Source organism: Vanrija pseudolonga, chromosome 1, assembly GCF_020906515.1.
Source record: "Vanrija pseudolonga chromosome 1, complete sequence".
In the NCBI taxonomy this organism is placed as follows: Eukaryota; Fungi; Basidiomycota; class Tremellomycetes; order Trichosporonales; family Trichosporonaceae; genus Vanrija; species Vanrija pseudolonga.
Genome location: NC_085849.1, coordinates 2,533,346 through 2,557,464, shown reverse-complemented (window position 1 = coordinate 2,557,464; position 24,119 = coordinate 2,533,346). Strand labels below are relative to the sequence as shown.

The 24,119-nt window shown below is 59.9% G+C and overlaps 10 protein-coding genes across 11 annotated transcripts; 4 read left to right on the top strand and 6 right to left on the bottom strand.

Moving 5' to 3' along the window:
* The first annotated feature begins 9 nt into the window (after positions 1-9).
* On the top strand, positions 10-2,132 carry LCB4 (Sphingoid long chain base kinase 4). The gene is made up of 7 exons (XM_062767439.1): positions 10-151; positions 248-523; positions 597-725; positions 775-841; positions 876-1,072; positions 1,110-1,844; positions 1,884-2,132. The coding sequence occupies exons 1-7, from the start codon at positions 46-48 to the stop codon at positions 2,087-2,089; spliced, it is 1,716 nt and encodes a 571-aa protein (XP_062623423.1). The 5' UTR covers positions 10-45; the 3' UTR covers positions 2,090-2,132.
* Positions 2,133-2,146: 14 nt separating this feature from the next.
* AVT2 (Vacuolar amino acid transporter 2) lies at positions 2,147-4,236 on the bottom strand. The gene is made up of 8 exons (XM_062767438.1): positions 3,971-4,236; positions 3,616-3,800; positions 3,497-3,531; positions 3,314-3,449; positions 3,204-3,277; positions 2,973-3,169; positions 2,795-2,937; positions 2,147-2,760 (listed from the first exon to the last, which is right to left on the bottom strand). Exons 2-8 carry the CDS (start codon positions 3,670-3,672, stop codon positions 2,152-2,154), a joined length of 1,251 nt encoding a protein of 416 aa, XP_062623422.1. The 5' UTR covers positions 3,673-3,800; positions 3,971-4,236; the 3' UTR covers positions 2,147-2,151.
* Positions 4,237-4,571: 335 nt separating this feature from the next.
* LOC62_01G000970 (uncharacterized protein) lies at positions 4,572-5,126 on the top strand (the record flags this gene model as incomplete). The annotated part of the gene is made up of 1 exon (XM_062767437.1): positions 4,572-5,126. One exon carries the CDS (start codon positions 4,572-4,574, stop codon positions 5,124-5,126), a length of 555 nt encoding a protein of 184 aa, XP_062623421.1.
* Positions 5,127-5,670: 544 nt separating this feature from the next.
* Positions 5,671-8,430, top strand: mesA. The gene is made up of 3 exons (XM_062767436.1): positions 5,671-6,121; positions 6,159-6,948; positions 6,990-8,430. Exons 1-3 carry the CDS (start codon positions 5,907-5,909, stop codon positions 8,313-8,315), a joined length of 2,331 nt encoding a protein of 776 aa, XP_062623420.1. The 5' UTR covers positions 5,671-5,906; the 3' UTR covers positions 8,316-8,430.
* Positions 8,431-8,800: 370 nt separating this feature from the next.
* Positions 8,801-9,477, bottom strand: RPS13 (40S ribosomal protein S13). The gene is made up of 2 exons (XM_062767435.1): positions 9,399-9,477; positions 8,801-9,326 (listed from the first exon to the last, which is right to left on the bottom strand). The coding sequence occupies exons 1-2, from the start codon at positions 9,404-9,406 to the stop codon at positions 8,879-8,881; spliced, it is 456 nt and encodes a 151-aa protein (XP_062623419.1). The 5' UTR covers positions 9,407-9,477; the 3' UTR covers positions 8,801-8,878.
* A 368-nt stretch (positions 9,478-9,845) lies between these two features.
* On the top strand, positions 9,846-11,184 carry RPS6 (40S ribosomal protein S6). Its single transcript, XM_062767434.1, has 4 exons — positions 9,846-10,040; positions 10,106-10,194; positions 10,405-10,559; positions 10,619-11,184. Exons 1-4 carry the CDS (start codon positions 9,970-9,972, stop codon positions 11,009-11,011), a joined length of 708 nt encoding a protein of 235 aa, XP_062623418.1. The 5' UTR covers positions 9,846-9,969; the 3' UTR covers positions 11,012-11,184.
* Positions 11,185-11,325: 141 nt separating this feature from the next.
* aspC_2 (Aspartate aminotransferase) lies at positions 11,326-13,694 on the bottom strand. 2 transcript variants are annotated; one of them, XM_062767432.1, is made up of 17 exons: positions 13,581-13,694; positions 13,518-13,544; positions 13,443-13,483; positions 13,378-13,406; positions 13,296-13,317; positions 13,196-13,262; positions 13,029-13,148; positions 12,844-12,954; positions 12,790-12,805; positions 12,637-12,725; positions 12,569-12,595; positions 12,474-12,525; positions 12,115-12,433; positions 12,017-12,071; positions 11,758-11,980; positions 11,731-11,735; positions 11,326-11,689 (listed from the first exon to the last, which is right to left on the bottom strand). In XM_062767432.1, the coding sequence occupies exons 1-17, from the start codon at positions 13,671-13,673 to the stop codon at positions 11,474-11,476; spliced, it is 1,512 nt and encodes a 503-aa protein (XP_062623416.1). In that variant the 5' UTR covers positions 13,674-13,694; the 3' UTR covers positions 11,326-11,473. The 2 variants fall into 2 exon arrangements, with proteins under 2 accessions (XP_062623416.1, XP_062623417.1); XM_062767433.1 differs by having other exon boundaries at positions 11,724-11,735; positions 11,783-11,980.
* A 2,641-nt stretch (positions 13,695-16,335) lies between these two features.
* LOC62_01G000965 (uncharacterized protein) lies at positions 16,336-17,087 on the bottom strand (the record flags this gene model as incomplete). The annotated part of the gene is given in 5 exon segments (XM_062767431.1): positions 16,336-16,347; positions 16,361-16,477; positions 16,532-16,654; positions 16,760-16,882; positions 16,956-17,087. 5 exon segments carry the CDS (start codon positions 17,085-17,087, stop codon positions 16,336-16,338), a joined length of 507 nt encoding a protein of 168 aa, XP_062623415.1.
* A 1,800-nt stretch (positions 17,088-18,887) lies between these two features.
* On the bottom strand, positions 18,888-20,725 carry LOC62_01G000964 (uncharacterized protein; the record flags this gene model as incomplete). Its single annotated transcript, XM_062767430.1, has 2 exons — positions 18,888-19,821; positions 20,520-20,725. The coding sequence occupies 2 exons, from the start codon at positions 20,723-20,725 to the stop codon at positions 18,888-18,890; spliced, it is 1,140 nt and encodes a 379-aa protein (XP_062623414.1).
* Positions 20,726-21,616: 891 nt separating this feature from the next.
* Positions 21,617-23,287, bottom strand: LOC62_01G000963 (uncharacterized protein). Its single transcript, XM_062767429.1, has 3 exons — positions 23,105-23,287; positions 22,384-23,013; positions 21,617-22,298 (listed from the first exon to the last, which is right to left on the bottom strand). Exons 1-3 carry the CDS (start codon positions 23,171-23,173, stop codon positions 21,666-21,668), a joined length of 1,332 nt encoding a protein of 443 aa, XP_062623413.1. The 5' UTR covers positions 23,174-23,287; the 3' UTR covers positions 21,617-21,665.
* Positions 23,288-24,119: the final 832 nt, after the last annotated feature.

Here is a 24,119-nt window from a genome sequence, read left to right as displayed (position 1 = left end):
TCTTTGACTCTACTCTTGTCCATCTCTGCTTCTCCCACACACACCATGCTCGCAACCGACGTACCAGTCATCCTGCATAACAGCACGCGCGGGCTCCTGTCCCTCGACGACGGGCGGCTCGACGTGCTCCAGCTCTCGAGCGACGGAAGGCGTGAGTAGCTCACCGGGGCCGCCAGCCAGCCGGGGCGCACTGGCTCTGGCTGGCACGAGCGGCGGACCTGGCCTGACTGACTGACCCCACACACAGCGCCAAAGCGCCTCCTGTCGTCGCCTATGCGGCTGGTCCTGCGTGCACGGCTGGCGGACGGCGCGTCGCCGAACGGAGCGAACGGAGCCAGCAACGGCCACGCCAATGGCAACAACACCGCCGACGCGCCCCGCCGCCTCGACCTCCACGCGCTGCGCCAGAAGAACGCCAACTCGCACGCACTGCACCTCACCAAGATCCACGTCCTCGTCGAGCAAACCCACATCGCCGACGCCGAGGCGTTTGTCGAGGCAGTCATGGCCGCCGCGTACCCTGGTAAGTGGTGAAAGTCGCCACGGCGGCGTCTGAGCACCCCAGTACCTGACCACTGTTGACACGTTCGCGCCAGTCACGACCCCGTTCCGCAAGGTACTCCTCCTCGTCAACCCTGTCGGCGGCAAGGGCAAGGCCAAGAGTATCGTCAAGGAGACGGTCCTGCCTATTCTCGAGGCGGCGGGGTGCTTGATCGAGCTCCAGGGTGGGTTTCATCCGCGCGGGTGCCTGTGTAGCATGGCTAACATGGTTAGAAACCCAGTACCGCAACCACGCGGAGGAGATTGCAAAGACCATGGAGCTGAAATACGAGTATGTCGCGTGTGTGTGTGTGGCGCAGGTGCTGACCCCCCAGTGTTATCGCCACGGCGTCGGGTGACGGCATCATCTGCGAGGTGCTCAACGGGCTGGCGGAGCGGCCAGATGGCAAGAAGGCACTCCGCACGCCCATTGCGCCGCTGCCTACCGGTTCGGCATGTGCGTGCAGCACGAACCTCTTCGGCATCCAGGACACGTTCAACATTGCTCTAGCGGCTCTGAATGTCATCAAGGGTGGGTTGGCGGGAATCGGACAGCCACTAACCCCCAGGCCAGCACCTCCCCATCGACCTCGCGTCCATCCTCCTCTTGCCAGAAAAGAAGCGGCGCGTCTCATTCCTCTCCATCGCCGTCGGCATGATGGTCGACCTCGATTTCGGCACCGAGCACCTGCGGTGGATGGGCGACACGCGGTTCATCTATGGTTACGTGCGCGGCGTGGTCCAGAGCAAAAACTACAAGATGCGCATGCGCTTCGACGTGACCAACACGGACAAGGAGGCGATGGCCAAGGCGGCACGGGACGCGGCACGCGCCGACATGACGCCATTAAAACCTGGTGAGCGGCGCGACTCGCACGCAGTGGTGCAGGGGCCGCAGACTGCGTCGGCGTCGTCCAAGGCGGTCGTGAATGGCAACAGCAGCAGCAGCAGCGAGGACGACGGGCCGATCGCGCCCCACGTCCCACTGCAGCCCAACGACTCGTGGGTCACGATCGAGTCGAATACGGACAAGCGCATGCGCCGCGATCAATCAACATCACCGCCCACAACACCAGGGGACAAGATGGGCGGCTGGCAGAACGGCGACAGCCTGAGCTACTTCTACGCGGGGCTCATGCCGTGGGTGTCGCGCGACCTCAACTGCTGGCCCGTCGTCCTGCCAGGGTCGGGCGAGATCGACATGGTCGTCCAGCGCGTCATCTCGCGCAAGGAGTTTATCGCGGCCATTGACGGCGCCGAGCACGGAGATGGATACTGGAACGAAAACCAGTGCTACTACAAGCGTGAGTGGGGGGGCGTGGACACGCACTGACGCGCCACAGTCCGTGCGTTCACAGTCGAAAACTTGGACAAGGAGGGCACAAAGTCGTTCTCGCTCGACGGGGAACAGTACCCCTTCAATGAGTTCCATGTCGAGGTCATGCCCCGTGCCGCGACGCTACTCAGCCTCGACGGGCGCTTCACCCACGGCCTGTTTGTCAGCGGGACAAACAAGAAGGGCAAGTTGAACGCCCCGCCAAAAGCATAACTAGGATGGCTACATCATGATGCAAAAAAATCTATGCTGTGGGGTATGCTGCTGCTGCTTCACTATGTACATTTCTTGTGGGACACCTCGCCGCGCAACGTCTTGGTGATGGTGATGCCGCAGCTGAGGACGAGGACAACGATGCCAAAGGTGGTGCAGAGGACGGCGGGGAGCTTGGACTTGGAGTGCCACGAGCCACCCACGAGGGTGTAGTATGCCGCGGCGGGGAAGATGAAGGCGAGGGCCGTGGCGCTGAGGCCGCCAGCAATCTCGAGCACGACGCCGAGGTCGCATGTGAGGAGGGAGATGAACATTGCCGAGAAGACGATGAGCGAGGTCACGACCACGTGCCGGCGGTGCGAGAAGCCGCGGTCCTTGAAGTAGTAGTCCTCAATGACCTCGCGGCAGACGTAGTTTTCCAGCGGGATCGTGGTCGACATGTTGGCTCCAAAGCAGAAGCGCGCAAAGTTGATGACCCAGTCGTCGGCTGCAAAGTTGTTGAGAATGTTGCCCTCGGTCTTGTCGGTGAAGACGAGGTAGCCCGTCACCGACATGAGGAGACAGCAGACGAGCGACAGGCCGGTGGAGGTGTGCGTCACGGCGTTGAAGCGGTCCAGTGTGGGCATCTGGATCGACTTGTAGATGAACATGGTGTTGTGGTGGCACACAAACTGGGGTCAGCGGGGCAGACAGGGGTACACTCACTGCAAAGCTGATGACGCCAATGGCCTCGAAGACGCCGGGCTTCATGATGGAGAAGACGTCTAGCGACGAGCCGCGCAGCGAGGGGTCGACGCTCACGCCACGGAGCACAACCGAGGCGACGATGACGCCCATGGAGATGAGCGCTGCGGGTTAGCTTCACAAGTTATCGCAAACCCACCAAAGCTCGAGGATTTGGACAGCTTGACAATGTCGCGATGCAAACTGAGAGGGAATGACACGGTGGCCGTGGCGAGGAAGATGATGAAGTTGCGGTTGACGAGGAGGTTGAGCACCGCGTGCTCAGCGAGGAAGGGGAAGACGAAGCGAATGACGGGTGGGATGGAGTCACCGATGATGACGTTGAACGCGCACATTCTACTGTTAGCACAGCACCTGTCGCACGACTTACCCTCCGAACGCGAACGCAAACTGGAAGAAGGAGACGGCCGACGCGCCGATCGGCCCGAAACAGTGGTACATGACCTGGGCGTCAGTTGAGCCCCAACAGCGCCCACCTACGTCAATGTACGAGTCGCGTCCGCTCAGCTTGGCGTTGAGCACGACTAGTCGGATCGTCCAGTCCGTCACGACCGCCAGCACGATGAGCAGCGTCACACCCGTCACGAAGCCCGCTTGCCTGATGGCATATGGCAGCCTGGGGGGGTTAGTAACCGCGACCGCGTCGCACGCGACACGACGTACCCAATGATGCCGGCGCCGAGGATCGAGTTTGCCATCTGCAAGATCAGCACCGACCAGCACAGCACACCGCAGCGATGCGATGCGATGCGATGCAGGCCGCCACCCCACAGCCCACTTACGTTGGCTATCCCGTCCATCAGCGTGCCGGTAGCACTCATCGGTCCCTCGGCGAGCATGAGTTCGTCTTCTTCTTCAGCGGTCAGGCGGTCGCGATCTCGCAGCAGGGGAGCCTCTGCCGAGTGCTCGTCGTGGTCGTGGTCGTGGTCGAGCGAGGTATCCCCTTCGTCGTCTGGGGCTTTGAACACTGAGAGGAGGAACAAACAGTCGCGAGTGGCCAGCGAGCAGCAGATACGTTGTTGTCAGCGTTCGTCGTTGTTGTCAGCCAGTGAGCGTGTCAGGCTGTGCCTGACGACATGCGGGTTGGGCACATGGGCATGGGTGGGAAGCAGCGGCAGCGGCAGCGGCTGGACTTACGGATGCTGGTGTTCTGGAGACGGGGTGACGCGCGGGCCGACGACGGCGCCGACGTGCCGGCCTCGACATCGAGGTGGTATCGCGGCGGAGGCGGAGGCTGCAAGGGGGACGTGCTGCGGCTTGCAACCGCTGATGGCCGCGAGGTTGGGCGTGACGCGGGCTGCGAGCCGCTGCGCGACGGTGATGGCGACGCGCGCCGCGACGCCGACGCCGACGACGAGGCGGCCGCGCGCGATAGCAGTGGGTAAGCGTCCGGGCCTGAGCCGACGTCTGGGCTCCTTGGCATTGTGTTGTAAACGAGTGGTTGTCAATGTCGTGATTGTGGTGTGTAGCCGAACCCGAACTTTGGACGTGGAGGATGAGGTTGGTGGCGTCAAAGGCCGCGTAGGGTGTGGGTGGGTGACTGGATGTAGCGCGCGTGACGTGCTCCTCCTGGCGGGCGGTCCATTTCCGACATCTGACTGAAACATCAGCTACAATCTTTCTCTGACTCAACATTTGAACAATGGCGCGATTCTAGACATCGATAAAGCAAGTTAAAAGGCTCTCGCGCGCTCGTCTCGACTCTCCCCCATCTCCCTGTGCATCTCCCACCCGCAATATGACCCAAGACACCAAGCCGGCCCCGACAATAGTGATCCGCCCGCGCAAGGAAAGCGACATTGCGCCGCTCATCGACCTCCTGTCGCGCCAGCAAGCCGAGACACAGTACCCCGTCGACTGGCCGTTTCCTATCCCGCTGCGCGACTTCATCATCCGCGACACCGAGGTGCATGCGTGGGTCGCCGAGCTAGACGGCCAAGTTGCGGGCCATGTGAGCGTCACCCGTGTCGAGGGGGGCGGGGACAGCGACATGGCGCCCGAGTGGACGCGCGCGCACGGCGTCGATATCTCCCAGCTGCGCTGCATCTCCGTCTTCTACACCGACATCACCAAGACGGGCACGGGGCTCGGGCGCCGCCTGCACGACGTCGCGGCCGCGCAGGCGCTCAAGGAGGGATACCCCGTCCTCGATGTCGTCAAGTCGCACGAGGGCCCAGTCAGGTTCTACGAGAACAGGGGCTGGAAGACGGTGCACGTCATGGACGCGCCGTGGTCGCCTGCGGGCACCCCGATCCAGGTCAACCTCATGATCTTGCCGCGTGCGGCGGCGTGAGGAGGTGTGGAGCCTCGCGCTGTCTCGGACACTGGTGGTCGTGCTCGGTCGGGTCTGTCGCGCGACTCTGACACACCCGCCGTTCCCACCCCCGTCTATGCCTTGGGTAGCTTATAGCTTGTAGATGTTTGCTTTATTTCATTGGGTATTATCAGGTGCGCACCAGCGAGAGGAACGGTGGTGTCTCGGGGTGGATTCTTGTCCGAGTCTGTTTTGGTGGTGCCTGCCTGTTGCCGAGAGCCGAGCCCATGTCGCGTCTGCGCCGCAGCTGGTCGTCTGCGTCGCGTTGTCCCCCCCTGCATTGCTGCATTTCGCGGCGTTGCTGGCGGTGGCTTTGCGTCATGAAGTGTCCCGTGTGGCGTCGCGGCGTCGACGGCGGCGTTGGGTGCTGCTGGACTGGGCAGCCGGGGGGCCCTTAAAGTCGCGGTTATAGTGGCTGGGTTGGCTGGGCATGACTCGTTGCCACGCGCCCGCCCACGCCGCGCCGGCAGTCAGATCGACGACAGCGGCGACGGCTCGTAATTCAAGACCTAACCCGCGTCCCGCGCACAAATCCACCCTACTTTAGAGTCGACTCTTCATCTCTTGCATCCACACACATCCCATCGCGCTGGCCTTCTTCACATCTCGACATCCACGCCAGCCAGACTCCTCGCCGTCTTTTCCAACAACCGCGCCGGCCACGAAAACATCACAGCCACGCCCGCGCGCACCACACCACACGACAAACCTCCGATCTCGCGTCAACACACCGACGCGCCGCGTCCGTCCACCCACACCATGTCGGCCACCAACACCGCGTCCGCCGTGTCCCCCGTCACGCCGACGGCCAAGACGGCCGAGCGCGACTTTGACAATGAGATTGGCGATGTCGAGGAGGACGACTTTGAGGACAAGGACGAGGACGTGCACTTTTGTCTCTTGGCAGAGTTTGACATTGACGCCGGCGCGACCCTCGCCCATCAGTACCCTTACCCGACTGGCACCGACGAGCAGTGAGTAGGGGAACGAGGAGCGACGCTGACGACCTAGCCGCTTGGCCGAGCTCATGCTGCCCGATGGAGCCCATCTCCGAGGCGAGGACTGGACCATCTTCTACCTCGGCCAGACATCCAGCAGCTCGGTCAACCCGATGCTGACGCACGAGTCGACGAGCGTGGAGAAGGCACGGCTGGAGAAGAAGCGCGCGAGCATGTTCCCGCCCAACGAGCGGCCGCGTCGCGGCGCGCCAGGCGGCGGCCTGCTGTACGTACTCAACTGCGTGCGGATGAAGGAGGACAAGAGCGTGCGCCGCGGCGCAATGGTCAAGGCGATGGCTATCGCGACGCCGCACCCCTACATCGGCATCTACAAGCCGCTGCTGCTGCTTGCACTCGAAGAGTACTTTACCAACCCGTCGCACGAAATCCTGGCGCGCCTCTACGACGCCGCGAACCAGATCAGCACGGCCGGCATGCCGACCCTCACCCGCGAGGAGCGGATCCTCCTGAGACAGTCGGACCGGAAGGACGTGTTCGAGAGCCGCTTCGGCATGCACGAAGCCGGCGACGAGTCCGAGGCCATCTCGAGCGCCATGTCCTCGGCCCACGGGCACGACACGGCCAGCAAGGGCAGGACGGCGAGCAACGGCTCGTCGGTCCGCCCGTCCATGATTCGCAAGGGCTCGACGTCGTCCTCGTCCGTTATTCAAGGCGACGGCTCGCTCATTCACCGCCGCGGCGTTCCCCGCGACACGCACTTCTTTGAGACAGAGGCCAAGTTCCGCAAGATTACCGTCCCGATTCGCATCCCTATGACCGTGTTCGAGGAGGAGGTTGGAGATGTAAGTTGGTGGGAGGGGCTCTAGTTCTGACGTGTCTCCAGTACTCTATCATCGAGCTCGTACAGACCTTCTCGCAGAATGTCCAGCCCTTCCAGCCCCCGTTCCACCCCTACCTGCACACCAACGGCGCCAACACCCACCCCGTCATCCTCATCTTCAATGCCATCCTCGCCCATAAGCGCGTGATGTTCCTCGGGCACACGCTCCCCGCCAACCAGGTGTCTCGCATGGTTCTCGCCGCGTGCTCCATGGTCTCTGGCTGTGGCCAAGTTCTCCGCGGCATGACCGAGACTGCGTTCCCCTACTCGAACCTGGCCAGTCTCGATGTGCTTGAAGAGTTTGAGGGCTTCGTCGCCGGCGTGTGTAACCCCCGTTTCGAGGAGCTCCCATCGACCTGGGACGTGCTCTGCAACCTCGAAACCGGTAAGGTTACTGTGTCCAAGGAGCTGCGTTCGTCTACCGCCAGCACACCCAAGTCTGGCCGGTCGTCCGACACGAGCTTCAGCACGACGACGTTCAGAGGCGATGCCGAGGAGGCTGCCTTTGCGTCGGGCAAGATGGCATCGTTCTCGCAAAAGGAGAGCATTGACAACCAGTTCATGGAGGAGATTCTCGCCGCGACCACGCAGCACTATGGCGAGTCACACGTCCGTATCCGCTTCACCGACTACATTTCGCGATTCGTCCGTCTCGCCGCCTACCAGGAGTTTACGCACTTGGGCTCCACACGCGTTGGATACCCCTACTCGACCTTCCGCGAGGGGCACCTCGGTTCGGGTGTCGTCTTCATTGACGACTCGTTGAGGCAGCGTGAGATGTGGAGCAACGGACACCGTATCGACGCGTGGCGCAAGACCAAGAGCTACAGACTGGCACAAAAGGACTGGGCGAGAGAGCAGAAGAGTTCGGCTATCAGGGGCTTTGACGCTCTTCACAACGTCAAGAGACTCCGAATGACGCGCACAATGACCACCAAGGAGGCCGAGCTCATCTTCTCGACCATGAACCGCAGCGTGCGGACCTACGAACAGGTGGTTGAACTCCTCACCTTCCTGCCCATGCACTTTGGTGGGCTGATTCCCATCGCCAACGGCCTGTTCCACCCGCTGCAGTCGGTGCAGAACAACACGATCGACCTGCTCTGCACGATCCAGCAGTACCCGTGCGGCCACCAGGCGTTGTTGACACTCAACTACTTGCACCGCAAGACGTTTGTCGAGCTCCTCGAGCGCCGCGAGGCCAAGCGCGCCCTCCAGCGCCAGCTCGAGTCGGAAGCCTTGCGGAACCTCACGGTCAAGGACCCCGAGACGCCGGGCACGATCCGCGGCACCGAGCTGGCCACGACCCCGCACGCTTTACTGGCCTAGACGCACATTCGGTATAGAGGGTTTACGCGTAATACTCTAATAATTTTGCTAGTTTAATTCGGAGTGTGGCTGTTTTGCGGCACTTGTATTGTAATGCGACGACGACACATGATATGGTCTTGCGAGCGTGGCGGGCAAGGCGTCTTGGCTGCAGAAGAAGAGTGCTCGACAGAAGGAAAGCTTGCTCAAGACATGTGCATGTGACAACTACAAGCAAGATAGAGTGGTAAACGTTAGTAGTTAGTGAGTCGCGCCAAATCACGCGTGCAGTCACGACGCACCGACGCGTAGGGACGAGCCAAGAGCACATCCCCACCCGCCGACGCGCCTGAGTAATGTCAGTTGGCAGCATGCCGGCCACATGGGCAACAGCAGCTGCCGTGCAGCAGGCAGCACTATCCCGTGAGGGAAGCGCGCCGCACCATCCCGCAGAGGGGAGGTGAAAAAATTGGTATAGGGCAGCCGAAGCCAGCACCTATCCTAGGCCGATGAAAGTGGTTTCATCATCCCTGCGTAGTAGAAATGGATACACAAAGAGCCGGCGGGGAGCGCAATGCGGGCGCTTAGGCGACAAGGGTCGAGGCAGTGGCAGCCTCGTACTTGAAGGTAGGAGGGAGCTGCTGCTTCTTGATGTAGTAGCGGGCAAGACGGTGGATACGCGACTCGACGAGAATCATGCGGAACTTGGCGTCACGGTCGCCGCGGTTGCGCTCGAGGTGCTTGCGGATCGAGACGGCCTTCTTGACGAGGTGGTAGAGGTCCTCGGGGATGGAGGGGCCGAGGCCGTTGGTCTTGAGGATACGGAGGATCTTGTTGCCCGTAACCGACTTGACCTGGGGGATGCCGTGCGAGTCACGGAGGATGACGCCGATCTGCGAGGGCGAGAGACCGCGGCGGGCGAGCTTGAAGATCTGGTCGGCGACCTCGTCAGAGGTGGCCTTGGACCAGGAAGGCTGCGAGCGGCGGTAGGGGAGGGCCGAAGCCGAGATACCCTTGCCCTTGGAGTGCATGCTGGGTGTGTGTGAGCGCGCATTCTCTGGTCGTCGTCGTCGCGGTCGCCGCCACCGCTGTCGTGCTACTCACCGACCCATTTTGAATAGATTTGTGTGTGGGGGGTAGACTTGAGGGTTGCGAAGTCGTCGAGAAGAGTAGCAGGTGTCTTGCCAGCCAGCAGCAGCAGCAGGAGGGCCAGTGGTCGCGAGGACAGACAGCCTGCAGTGAACTCTGCCAAAGTCTGGCAGGTTTAGCTTCCGCCCAAATTCTTTAAAATGTCATTTTACGCAATTTGTCCCAGTGCTGTTTCTAATGTTCATTAGGCATCCCGAGGGCCAACCATTAGGACAAAATCGTAATGAACCCCTCACGCCACAGGCAAAACCCCCGGGATTAACTTGAACAGGCGCAAACTCCGAAATTGATCCCGTCAGATGGATTTTGGCTGGTTTGGTTGTTTGGTGAGTGTCGCGCTGCCCGACAGTGTGGCCTGAGGTGTGCCTCCGCCTGGCTCTGCACTCGCTCGCTGCTCGCTGCCACCACCTCCTCCCACCGCGCACTCTTGCACACACTCGATATCCACCTCAAAGCTCTTCTTGACCATCAAAACCTCTAGCCTGCTTACCGACCCAAGCAGCCGCTCGAGCCTTCCACCGACACCATGAAGATCAACATCGCCAACCCCGCCACCGGCGCCCAGAAGCTCATCGACATTGAGGATGAGCGTCTTGTGTGAGTAGAGGACGGACGAGACGGCAAACTTTGGTCGGCGACAACAGCAACTGACCCCCAACCAGCCGTGTCTTCTACGACAAGCAGATCTCGCAGGAGGTCCCCGCCGACTCGCTCGGCGACGAGTGGAAGGGTTACGTCTTCCGCATCACCGGTGGGTATCGAGTCGAGCGAGCAGGGAGAATTTGGGGAGGGGGTGTGATGGCTTGGGATGGGTTCGAGGTCGGGCATGTGGCCCAAAGGAAGGCTGTCAAGACGTGCCGACGAGCTAGCAAGCGCGGAGACGACAGAAGACGTTGCAGAAGAAGCGAAGAGACCACGACGTCGAACGACACAACCGTGAACTACCACTAACCCGTCGCAGGCGGCAACGACAAGCAGGGTTTCCCCATGAAGCAGGGTGTCCTCCTCTCGACCCGTACCCGCCTCCTCCTCGCCGACGGCCACTCGTGCTACCGTGCCCGCCGCACTGGTGAGCGCAAGAGGAAGTCGGTTCGCGGCTGCATCGTCGCCTCGGACGTGAGTAACCAGCCAGCCAACAACTTCGACACTTCGAACTCGTCTGACCCCCATCCCAGATCCAGGTCCTCTCGGTCGTCATTGTCAAGCAGGGCGAGCAGGAGATTGCCGGCCTCACCGACGTTGTCCTCCCCAAGCGCCTTGCCCCCAAGCGCGCTACCAAGATCCGCAAGTTCTTCAACCTCTCCAAGGAGGACGATGTCCGTGCCTACGTTGTCCGCCGTGAGGTCGAGACCAAGGCCGGCAAGAAGTACACCAAGGCTCCCAAGATCCAGCGTCTCGTCACCCCCCAGCGTCTCCAGCGCAAGCGCCACCTCCAGTCGCTCAAGAAGCGCCGCACCGAGGCCCAGAAGGAGGTCAAGGCCGACTACGACGCCGCCGTCGCCAAGCACCACGCCGAGCGCAAGGCTGCCCTCGCCGCCCACCGCGCCGCCAAGAAGGCCCAGGCTTAAACTGCCTGTCATGGTTCTTCTTCCTCTGCGGGTCGGGAGTTGGGTATTGGTCTCTCTTCATACTCGCAATGTATAGCATGCGATCACGGGCGTAGGTTTGGGGGGAAGCCCCCTAGGGTTGCGTAGATGTGTTGTTTCGTACAGGCGTATCTATGCTACCAACTGATTCTACATGCGCCGGGGGAGGGCATGCTCGTGTGCGCGTGTGCTCGGCGTGATCGTGGGACGCGTTGAGCCGTGACGGCTCCGCAGGCCACAGGAGTGCTCGGCTGCCGCCAAGTCTGTTGCTCGAGAGCCACTCAAAACTCTGTCCACCAAAAGTCACATTCACAGTTTCGAGACTAAAAGTTTTACGTAAAACGAATGGCGCCACCTCCACCAGAGAGGTCCACCCTACGCAGGGTGGTGGAGATGAGCCAGGTCTAACACAGCTAGCGCGGCGCGTCTTTTGCTGCAACCCGCTCAGATGTGCGTGTTGTGGTTGACACCCGGGAAGTCGTACGACACGGAGCCGCGGTAGCTGTGCCCGATGTGGTGCGACGCGCGGCGGTGCTTGTCGAGCAGGCGCTCGATCGAGTCGAGGCCGCGCTTGAGCGTCTCGAGGGGCGGGCCGAAGCTGATGCGCACAAAGTGGTGGCACGGGCTGTCGAACAGGTTGCGGCGGTGCGAGGGGTTGATCTGGGGTGAGTGGGGCCAGCGTGGGGTTACTTACGTCGAACCACAGCTGTGGGGTCAGTTGTGCTCACTGGCAGGCGGGGAGATGCCACTTACACCGGGCACGACAATCGTCTTCTCGCGCAGCAGCTCCTCGAAGAAGACGAGCGCGCTGTCCAGCGGCGCGGCGAGGCCAGACAGGTCGAGCCAGATGTAGAAGGTCGCCTGGGGCGGGCAGTGGACCGGGAGGCCCATGTCGTCGAGGCGCTGGAGGACGTAGTCGCGCTTGGCCTTGAAGTGGTTCTGGAGGGCGATCTGGGGCGTGAGTCGAAGCATAGTAGCCACACTCACCTTGGACTGCAGGACACGGCTAGGCTCGAGCTGGGGGATAGCGGCCATCTGGAGCCTGCGATTGTTAGCCGGGTCACGCCCAATCCCATGCCACATACGGGTGGTTCGCACCGCCGTCGAGGAACGAGCCCGACTGGCTCACAGCCGAGATGAGCGACTTGGGGCCGACGACCCAGCACACACGCCAACCGGGCAGACGGGGGCCCTTGGTCATGCCGTCGATGAGGATGACCGAGTCGGCGTTGACGTCGTCGACATACTCGGCGCCGCTGATGCTCTTGCCAATCTTCTCCTTGTCGTCCCAGTACATGTACCACGAGTAGAACTCGTCGAGGATGATGGTGGTGCCCGTCTTGCCGAGGTCGACAACGTCCTTGAGGTCCTGGCCCTGGATCACCTGGCCGGTGGGGTTGCGAGCTAAGCGTCAGCCAGAGCCGCTGCATCAACAACAACGCACGGTTCGACATCACGACGACGCTCAGACTCATGTTCTTGATGTCACTCTTGAGCTGCTGGGTCAGCACTGCCGCCGGCGCGCCGGCGCCACGGTACCTTGTTGATGTCGAGCTTGTACTTGTCCTGCGTCGTCAGTGCCGCTCACGTGTCCGCCTCAGACTCACCTCCGCAGGCAGATGCGACGGGATAGGCACGAGGCGCTTGAACACGCTCAGCACCTCGCTGTACGTCGTGTACTCGGGAATCTGGTATCCTAGTCATGCAACGTTAGGGGCTGGCCGACCCGCGCTGCGGCGCGCCGCGCCGACCACACATACCACAGTACACATCGCCCTGTGCGTCAGAACGGTCAGGCCCGCGCTCGCACTCACAATGACAGCCGCAACTCGCGACATGCCCGCCCTGCCGCCGGGAACAATGCACACGTTCTCGTACGTGTATTGGCTGGTGCGGCCCTGGCGGTACTGGTGGTTGTAGAGGTTCTGCCGCCGCTCTATCAGCGCCCTGTCCGCCCCGTCCGCCCCTCCTCACGCGACCTGCGCGCCCTCGCACTCACCGCAACGGCCTGGCGGAGCTCCTTGACGCCGACGGTCGGCGCGTACTCGTGCACAAAGTCGCCATACTTGGTAAAGTCGAGCACGGTGGGGCGGGGCGGGTCGCCGGGGAGCGCGTTGACCTGGGTGGGATCGTCAGCAACAGCCTCCTTCCTTTACAACGACGCACCTCTGGCGCACCCTGGCCGAGGTTGGCCCACTCCTGGTTCTCGTACGAGAAGCCGTTCGCAATCGCACTGGGGTCAGCGACGGACGACTGGGGCAGTTACCGGTCAGTGCAGTAGATGACGCCTGGGGTTGTCAGTGGGATCGATCTTCGAGTGGAGGCTTCTTGCCTGCGCCGTCACGTACCGGTCGCTCCGGGTGCGCGGACACCAGGCCTGGCCGTGAGTGAGGTGATGACGGGAACGACTCACAGTGACTCCTCGCCCTGCTGCTCGTTCTTGTTCTGCGCGTGCTGCGTGTGAGCCGTGATTGCATGCTGCACCAACCTGGTTTCCAGCGTACTGGCGGAGGATCTGCACGTCAGCGGCTGAGCACGACACAACCCCTACCTTGTGGGCCTCCGAGTCACGTTCGTGGCGCGCGTTCGGCTTGTGCTGGGGAGTGTGCTGGCCTGCAGCGACCTCGTAGAAACGTGTAGCCATTGTGACGGTCGGGTGTGAGGGGAGGGGTGGGGTGGGGTGGATGCGATGAGATGGGGAAGGCCAAGCAAGTCCTTTAAGGATGCCTAGGTGCTAAGCAGGCCTGAGCATAGCATCTCCCCCTCCCCCATGCCCCCCAAACACACGTTGTTGCTGCGTATTTGTGCGGCAAGCGAATGTGTCGTGCATTGTTCGCGGGGTAGCGCGGGGGTGGGTGCCCTGCGGCTGGGCAGTGACGCGCACGCTACGCCAAGTGGGCAAATCCATTCCGCGGCAAGTTTGAATACACTGCTTCCAAATTTAGATTTAGAATCAACATTCCTATATGTGCCATCTCAAGATTAGACCGAAGCTAGAGTCACGTGATCACACGCGAGGCGTGACTGTTCTCTGTGACGCGATCGACAACGTGGCACCTGGGCCAGATACTCTCGCATATGCACAGTATGAAGTTTGAATCGTCATAGCAATACACAAGCATAGAACGAAGCCAGCGTAGGTCATGGACCACAGTTTTGATAGAAGGATGACTATGCTCGGTAGCTCAGTACCTAGTCGTAGAGATTGATCGGAACTGGACAGTGGCTCCATCGAGTGTGGCGATTTGAAGATGTTGAAAAGAACCGTCGTTCAAGATATCAAACCTCTCTGGAATACCTTCAACCTATTTCAACATTCAAGGCACGGTTACGCATCGACGTCTCCGTTCTCTCCGCTGTCCTTGGTTTTATCCACATCTTTAGCAGTATACCCTGAGCCTTTGTCTCCACCGTCAGGTCCGACCACTTGTTCGGACATTGAGGTGCCTATACCCGATGCAGGAACCCGCAAGGATGACGGCGGCCTATCGTTTGCGTCTGAGGACATGTGCATATCACTCTCCTTTCGGAGCCATATGGGAGGCTCGAAGGTTTGATTGCGATAACGTTCAGCTGGATTTCGGAAAGGACCATCTGAGCGCGTTGGCACCAGGTGTTCTTCTAATTCTTGGGAGAAAGGGAACTGAAAGTCGGGTGGGCGACGCGGAGCATCTACCGATAAGCTCGGAAAGAAGTTATTTATCTGCGGACGCGACCTCGGTGGTGAGGGAAGATTTGACACCTCTTTGAGCAGGTCTTCCGGCATATCGAACCCAATCTGGCAATCTTCATCCTTCATTACGATCTGGAAGACCTGCCATGCAGACTGCTTAAAGCGAGCGAGTTGGACTGAGCTGAAGGCAGGTCGAAGATTCCCATGCTCGTCACGGGGCACTTGGCCAACTGGAAAACTGGCAAGGAGGCCCTCGTTGGCCTCGCCTAGAACGTCCAGTATAAATCGATGTCCGACGTGACCCACACCGTTACCGTGGCGTTTCTGCCTTCGGTTGAAGACGTCATGCAGCGCCCCGCGTACCCCAGTGGCCACAGGCTCCATTATGTGACCCACAGGCACCCCATTTACGCTCGGGATACCGGCGATGGCGGTCGTCGTACCAGTCACTACGGCAGCAGCCATCTCGTATTTTCGAGTGCGCTTGTCGCGGGATTTGGACTCAAATGCCGCGAGTGAGCCATACACAATTCCGCATCGGGTGGCGTAGAACTGCAAACTGTGCTTATGGACACGTGGAAGGTTTTCGAACAATGTAGTTATCTTGTCGTTGATTCCTTCTGGCGAAATGTCGGCAGACGCAATGTCGAAGATGCTACTGATGAGCAAATGTGTAATGGGGCGAATGAACCCCGGGGAAGTGAAAACTGCCTTCACGTATACCATATCTTGTAGTATGGCTAGACCCCTCCAGATGCAACTTCGATGGAGTAGTGTCCCCAGTCCTGCGTTCCTGATATCGCGAGAAACGGTGAGACTGCTCATAACAAGCAGTTTCACCACACCATCGAAATCGCCGCAGATGTGAAGCCAAAGGACCAGAATAGTGAGCAGGGTAACCGGGGGCCGTCGAACCACACTTGGTCTATCGAGGAGCCCGCAGTATCTTCCAGATGGGACTGTGTCCGGCCCAGACGAGTTCCCAGCCTTAATCGTCAAGACTTCTTCCCTCGTCCGTCCAATGCAGTCGCTTTCAACGAGGGGGCATAACCACGATCCGTAGCAGGTCTACGTGAAGGCATTAGACAACTTTCTCAGCAAACTACTCACGTTCAATTTCGGATCGCGCCACGTCGAGAAGGGGTATATAAGGGAAGAGAACCAAACAATCATCATTGCGACTTGCGACAGACTCAAGCTGTCCAGTTCTTTGGGAGTTATGTCGAAAACTGATATTTCTTTGTCGCCGTAAATCGTGCCAGAATTCTTCTGTTGCCATCTAACAGCCCTCACAGGCTTGACTTTGGGAAAATCGAAGACATTCCCGTAGTGGTCCGCAAATCGCGTATCGCTAATGCGCTGTGGGCTTCCACAGTTGATGGTGATGAGATGTTTGGCTCTACCCTTGGTCCCATCATGAGGTTGCTTTCGCCCATCACCGCTCGGCACGGTTCGAGGTGATGGCTGGATGTCTTTGTCCCCTGCAAAAATAGCCACGGTCATCAGTTTATCGGGGTATGGTTCGTCCCGGACCGTATCTGGTTGGTTCTGGGGCGTCAGCCTGGGGCACAGGCGCGGGCAGGACAGTGAGCAGTGAGGAAGGGGGGGGGGGGGGGGGTAGTTGGTGAGTGTCTCAGGCTCCCAACTGGCGCACGTACCCACTGCCTCCTCGGTGGGGTGGCGTCGGGGTTGATGTAAAAGAACCGCCGGCTCTGTTTGTCCCACTGACGAAGCCATGGCTCTGGACGGACTGGCACGGCCCTCGTAGGGTTATCCTGAGGTGTCAGCAGTGTGTGATAGAGGTGTGTAACGGGGGGGGGGAGCCTCACCCATTGCCGAGCAGGCGGGCTCGTCTCCGGGTTGATGTATATGAAGCAATTGCGCAGTCTATCCCAATCGCACAACCACGGTTCTGGGAGCTGCTTCTCGATCAGCTCCTTGCCAGGGTGAATCTGGGGTGGTGTTAGCTGTGTTCGGCGTTCGGCTGGGACAACAGGCGGACTCGAGCGACATGTTGAGGGGAGAATGCCTACCGCTCCCTTGTCGGATTTACTCACCCACTGTCGTGTCGGCGGGATTGTCTCGGGGTTGACATACAGGTGCCTCCCGTTCTGAACGTCCCACTGTCGCAGCCACGGCGTTGGAAGGTCCTTGTCAGCCGTGGGCGTGCAAGGGTGGTTCTGGGAGTAAGCTTGGTCTGTAAAGGGGGTGTAGGCTGCAAGTACCTGTAGCCCCTTGCTCTCGCGCACTTACCCACTGTCTCCACGGAGGGGTAATCTGTAGATTGATGTATGCGTAGCGATTGTATTGGTCGCTCCACTCGCGCACCCATGGCCTCGGAGGTTCCATGTCCGAGGTGGACGCAGCCTCGTTGGCCTCCGCCATGTCGCTGGGAGTGGATGGGGGATATGGGAGGAGACACCGCCTAGACAAGGCGACTATATATGTAGCAGATTAAAACGAGAGGCTCGACCGCACGCTCGGAGCCAGCCGTAGGTCTGTTGACTGAACCGAAGCAGAACAATGCGGCGCTGATTCGAGAGGAGATCCGTGGCACCGGCAAGGCACGGGAGGTTGGACGCCAAAATCCCTCTAAGAGAAGGAGCCCTGCTGTCCTTTCGTTGAAGTGATTCGTCGCCACTAAAAACCGCCTCTAGAACGGCAGGGAGCTTACAGTGGCGTGAGGGAGCACCCTTTACGCCCTCCGACACATGTTTTGCACCACCCGAGCCTCCTTTGGTACACAGCCCACCGCTCTAGGAAACCATAGGTCTGGCTCTGATGCTGTGATTCAGAAACGGGGAAACCGAGAAGACCAGCAACTTGAGCAAGATGACTGAGACAGGATATGAAGACTTGCAATCACTTCCTGCCGAGAGTACGACCGAAAGCCGTAGATGCCGCCGGCTCCATTTTCCGCCACACATCTGATGACGCTCTGGGACCAAATGACGTCAACACTGTAACGCAGTCGATCAACGTACCGCCCACATGGTCTGTGACTCTTATTCGTGGCTTTCTTCATACTCACCATTCTCGCTTTGGTCGAAAGTATCCGCAGTGAAGCATGAGGTCTCATCATCCTCAAGGGGGTCATCCGAAGCCCCGATTCGTTGCTTCTTTCGTCCTCGGTCTTTTCGTAGACTGCTTTCTCAGAATGCCAAGAACACGATGGGCTTGACTTAAGTTGGAACAGGATGGCTGAGGACGAAGCACTGCTCAAAGAATCAGCTGTGGCCACGGGATACTCTCGACCACCAGCTGCAGTCGATGATTCTGGCCGCTATGTATCAATGACAGTCTTGCTGGGATTGAACACGTCGCAACTCTTAAGCGTTGGTTTTGAAGGCTCGGATTGTCGACCAGAAGTCAGGCAAGCATATCATTCCATAGATGTGGGGACAGCTGCAGGAAGGTGGTGGCGAGCACATCTCGTGCGTGATCAGAGAGTGAAGTGGGCGGGTACCTGACTGCAGCCGGGAACGGACAAGAAGTGGTACGAGCGACGGTGGCGTGATGGAAGACGGTTAAGGAAGGAAGCCGGCCAAGAGGCGTTAGCTGATCGTTGTCGGGCAAAGAAAACGTGGTGTGGATGGAAGCTGTGTTCAAAGAAAGGATCCCCTGCGCTCGGGGATGGTTTCTCGTGGCTAGGAAGGTCAGAGGACGGGCAAGAGTCCATACAGAAAAGCTGATACTGAGGAAGCAGTGCGAGGCAACGGACAATGGTCAGTGCACTGTGGACCCTGCACCCCAAAGTGCCGTCTCACCAATGACAACACCCTGCTCTCGCCACCCTGCTCTCGCCCCACGCCCCTCGACGGGTGCATCACTCGGCGTCACCAGTCTGTGCAAAGACTCAGTGATTGACGCCCCTGCATCCCACTACACACTTTCGATTTTGTATGTCTACTTGGTAACGCTCTTGGCCGCCGCGTCGAAATGGCGGCTCCAACGTAAGGGGGTTACTCAATGCTTTACTGCGGGGATGTATAATCCATATTTACGGTACTGTAATATGCTACAGGAGGGAACGGCTATGGAAGCACAATTAACTTCATGTAATAGTGCACTGTTAAAAACATGAGCTGAAACCATGCGTCGTCGAGCAAAGACATCGAATGGGGCAGGGTCCGGAGTCACCACCGTAAGGCAGATGCTTCAACTCGTCATACCAAAACGTCAAACCTACATGCCAACAGCCGTGTTCCACCAACCACTCTCGCTGTCATCGACTCCTTCGGCCGTATGATATGAGCTCGCATCGTCGTCGTCCCGCACTCCCGCTTCTTCGGGCACCATTGGGTTCGTGGTGGGCTGGGTCGCATCCCTTGAAGAAGAGGCGTCGGGCCTGATGGCTGTCGACTCAGGACGGTGACTGCCATCTGGCGAAGGTACGTAGGTTTGATCCGGATGCGGGACGGTTTCTGCGTCGCTCGACGATGCTGCAGGATCGAGTTCCCCGGCGGGTGGACCCCGACGTTCCGGACGAGAGGGGATAGGAGGAAAGCCGTAGGCATGGGGGAAATGCTCTACATCCGTCGATATCCTGGGGGGGAAGAGTTTCGTGTTCGGTGAATGTGGTGCTGGAAGCTCCGGGATCTTCTGGAGGGGGTCCTCGAGGAACTGATAGTCAATCATGCAGCCTTCTTCGTTCATTATTGCCTGAAAGACCTGCCAAGCTGTCTGCTTGAAATAGACAAGCTGGGATGGACTGAATGCAGAAAGAGGGATGCCGTCGTCCCCCAAAGTTACGTGGCGCTGATCAACATAAGCGGCCATGAGACCTTGGTTGGCTTCCTGGATCACGTCCTGCCTGAATCTGTACGCAACGTAGCTAACGCCGGCGGCATGGTTGGTCTGTTTCCGGCGAAAAACATGATTCAGCACCCCTCGCAGGCCAGTGGCCACCGGCTCTAGTATCGGGCCAACAGGTACTCCGTTAATATCGGGGATATTGGCCATGGTTGTCGTACCACCAGTGACGACGGCGGCAGCGATCTCGTACTTGCGGGTGCGGCGGTCGCGTGCCTTGGACTCAAACGCGGCGAGTGAGCCATACACAAGACCACATCGCGTGGCGTAATGTCGCAAGCTGTCTTCGTTGACAGGTGGGAGTGTGCTGAAGAGGAGAGTTATCTTGTTCTGAATTCCTTCCGGGGTGATGTCGTTGGACCAGTGCGAACATAGCTTGGCGAAGAGGAGATTCTTAATAGGTCGTATGTACTGAGGCATAGTAAGAACTATTCTCATGGCGTAGGTGTATTGGAGTTGAAAAAGCACCTTCTGGTAGAAGCTGGGATGGAAAAACATATCTAATCTCGCGTTCTTGATGTCTTGCGATATTATTTCTCAGTTCGCCATAAACAGCTTCACCATTAACTCGGGATGGCCTTGAATATGAAGCCAGATGACCAAAATGGTTGCCAAGGTGATGGGGGGGTGGTTGTACCTGCGGTATGGCACACTCGGGAAAATCACCCCGACGATGCCCACACGTCTCTTGCCATCGCTGTGCGGTGCTAGGCCAAGCATTGTCTTCAAATGTCTCTCGCCTTGTGGGCCCTTCGACAATTCGAAGAACCTTGTCCATGTGCCCAGATATCCCCTAGGCTTACCTCGCCCTCTAGGAAGCCAACGGGATACGACAGGGCACCTTGACCACAAGGTGCAGGCCTATTCAACACCTATCAGCTTGGGCAACGCACAGCGATGTCGTCAACATCCTGTCTCACCTTTCGGAATTCGAGCCATGTTAAGAAACTGTAACGGGTAGTGGAGAGGATCGACATGTATTTACCCGTCTGCCTCATATCCCACCTGGCCACGTCTGCCACGGTGAAGTCGAAAACGGATATGTCACGAACAGCAGAAGGCGTCGGTAAAGCAGTTCCCATCCATCGATAGCTCATGATGGGCTCGACATTTCCGAAGTCGAAAACAACTCCGTTGTGGTCCGCGAAGCGAGTGGGGCCAAGACACCGCGGGCCCCGGTCACAAGCTTCCAGGATCTGGAAGCCGTCCATGGGAGCGAGCGGAGTTGAGACACTTCTCCAGGTCGCTGGTGGCAGCAGATGCGAGTCCTCGAACAAACGGTTGAGTAAATCACTGGAGGAAAGGCGGGGATGCGGTCGAGCTTCGATGGCGTCTCTTGTAGTAAACCGGTAAACAAGGCGAGACCGCTTCGCCTTCAGCTGTTGGTCTGTCCATCGTCGTGGACCAAGGACGCAAGTGACTTAGGCGTGACGAGCGGCGCAAGAGCACCAGACGCCAACGCTGAGCTGCCGCGCAGGGGAAGAGGCTTGGCCCAGCTATTTGCCCGGCCGAATTGTGATCCCCGGTGATTCCTCGCCGCCACCGACAGCCACGAGGCAAAGCGGTGGTGATGTGGCGGCGGCGCGGAGTTCTTCCAGAGGAGGCGTTCACGCTAGGTCGTTCCGTCCGGAAACCAAAGGATGGCACGGGCGGCATCCTTTGCACCGCCCCAGGTATCCTTGTGCATTGTCCGCACTGCCCGAGGTAGCCCGAGGCATCCTTTCGACGACCTGGACGTCCTTTAGCGTAACAACGGCCTCCCCAACTCTGCGAGGTGCCGAGCAGAAGCAAAGCCGTGAGGAGTGGACTGGCGGTGGCGTATCTGAAATTAGCAGCAGAGGGGGATGTGAGAAGGTCAGGCGGTAAAGGAGGGGGTGAGTTGGTCGAGGAGAAGGAAGTGGCACGTGTCGTGTTGTGTTGTGAGAGAGGATCCCCAGGGCTGCAGATGCTCTTCGGGGCTAGCTCGGGTTGACAGATGAGAAATGAAGAGAGGACGAGAGGTTGACTTCGCAACGCGCGTCCACGCTGCTGGAGGCGTGCGGCCTGTGCTTCTCGCCCCGCGATCCGTGCATGCACAATGTCACGCACGCCTCTGCACACACTCAGCAAGTCACGCCCCTGCATCCCACTACATACTTCAGATTTGTCCGTCTACTTGGTAACGCTCTTGACCGCCTCGTCGACCTTGGCCTTGCCCTTCTCGATGGCCGCCCCGACCGACTTCTTGCCCTTCTCGTACTCGGACTTGGCCTTGTCAGCCGCATCAGACGCAGCGCCGCCGGCCTCCTTCTGCGCCTTGGCAATCTCGGCCTTGCCGCGCTCAATGTTCTCGTTGGCCTCCTTGATGAGCTGGTCGAAGAGCTTGCCGACGGCGGGGGACACGTTGCTGACCTTCTTGACAAGGTCGTCCGAGTCGGCGGGGAACCACTTGGCCGCCTGGTCGATGCGCTCCTGGAACTCCTTGGCAAACTTCTCGGTCGAGAGCTTGCCGTCCTCGGTCCGGTCGCGTAGCCACTGGTCGATCGCGTCGGCCGGCACGCCAATCTCCTTGGACAGGTTCTTGAGGTCGGTGACAAACTTGTCCACGTCCTCGGGCTTGGCGGCAGCAATGCCCCGCACCCAGGCCTCGCCCTCGGCCGCCTTGTCCTGCGCCGCCTTCTCAACCTGCTTGTACAGCTTGTCGGCGGCCGCGTCGAGCTCCTTGAGCTGGTCCTTGCTGTACTGCTCGGCCTTTTTGAAGTAGTCGTCAAAGTCGGCGCTGGTGGGGAGCTTGCCGACGAGGACCTGGAGTCGAGGCGGTTAGCATTGCATGTTGGGAGCAAGTCGTCGCGAGTGGGCAGCTAGCCGCCCACCCCCATCCCCCACTCACGTCAATCGCCTGCTGGCTCTTCTCGCCATACTCCTTGGACAGGTCGGACGACAGCTGCTTCCAGTCGACGTTCTGGACCTTGCCGTTGGCCTCCTTGAGCTTGGCCTGGACCTTGTCCACGACGTTCTTCACGTCGTCGCTGCCGGCGTTCTTGAGCGAGTCGAGGGTGCCCTGGATGTCCGTGTCCTTGATCTTGGAGAGGAAGCCGCCGACGGTCGCGCCGGCCTCCTTCTCGACCTGGTCATAGAATGACAGCACGGACGCAGGGAGGACAGCGACGGCAATGTCGCCCACCGTCGTGATGGGGTCCTTCTCGGCGGCCTCGTTGGCAGCCTTGGCAGCGCCCTCGATGACCTTGGAGACCTTCTTCGTCGCCGCGCTCGCCTGCTTGTCGGCCTCCTCCGCGATCCTCGCGGCGGCCTCGGCACCGCTACCGGCCTTCTCGACCGACTTGGGCTTGAGGGTCAGGAAGGCGACGACGGCGATCGTCCCGAGCGCGAGGTAGACGACGCCGTTACCGCCCGTCGAGGGCCCACCAGACGCATACCTGCGCGCGTTGGGGCCCGACGGGCGGGCGAGTAGCGCCGATGCGCCGGCGTGGGGCGCGGCCAAGCGAGGGAGGGGGCGAGGCTGTTTTCGTCAGCATGGGTAGGCGGCACAGCACCCATTGGCTCGGGGCTGCGGCAGGCAGGCGGGCAGGCAGGCAGGCAGGCAGGCTCACGGAAACGAGGCCGCCGGCCCTGGTGGGAGCGGCGGAGAGGGCGGCACGGCGGATGGCAGTCACACGCATTATTGTCACTATGCACAAGGAGGCGAGGGAAGTTGTTGAGGGATGGATGAGCAAAGCGTCGAGCAGGGTTGTCCGGTCCTAGGTGGGCGGGAATCGGCGGTCGGTCAAGCGAGCCGTCGCCGATGGTTGGTTGTTCCTCGACATGACTGACGTCAGAATGGGTGATGGGCGGTGGGGGGTTTGGATCGCCATACAGTGTACTCAGTGTCTGTGCACCAGCCACCTGCCACTGACGTCACTCGCAATGTCCGGAACTTGAAACCGGCATCCGAAACGCCCGAGTGTGGCACTTGCAAGGGGATGGGCTGGTATCCAGCCAAGTATCCGCTCCCTCCAAAGCCTGGCCATGGCCGGGCCATGCTGCGCGCGCACGGCAGGCTTAGAGTTTGTAAATTCCTGCCCCAGATCTCGCCGAGTGATCGGCACCGCAGGAGAGTGGCAGCAACCAACCAGCCATCGCAACAACGCATCACATTGTACCAATGTTAGGGGCAGAGGGTGGTGCAAGAAACAAGATTCGATCCGAAACAAGGAGCCGCGCGGACAACGGCACCACCCTCGTGATCTCATCTGCTCGATCCCCTGTTTCCATGCAGCAGCAGTGTGGCACTCTTTCTCAGCCACGCGAACGGCATGGCCCGCACCCGCACGGCGTACTCCTTCCACCGCCGCCGTGGCGCCGATGACACATCGCTCCACGTAAGAGCACGGGCGCACGGCCGTGTGGTGCGTGAGCATACACGATGCCGAGCATGCTCCGCCCGCTCCGTGCTCCGCGGGGACGGTGCGCACGCCGATCTCGGCGCCGTCGAGCGAGGGTACCGACATCTTGTCGTCCCGGCGGGGACTACGCCGCCGACCTACGGTTCATGTACGCCGCCACTAGCGTCGTCCGCCACCTCGCACCCCGCAACCCGGGCCAACGAAAGCCGCAATACGCGCGAGC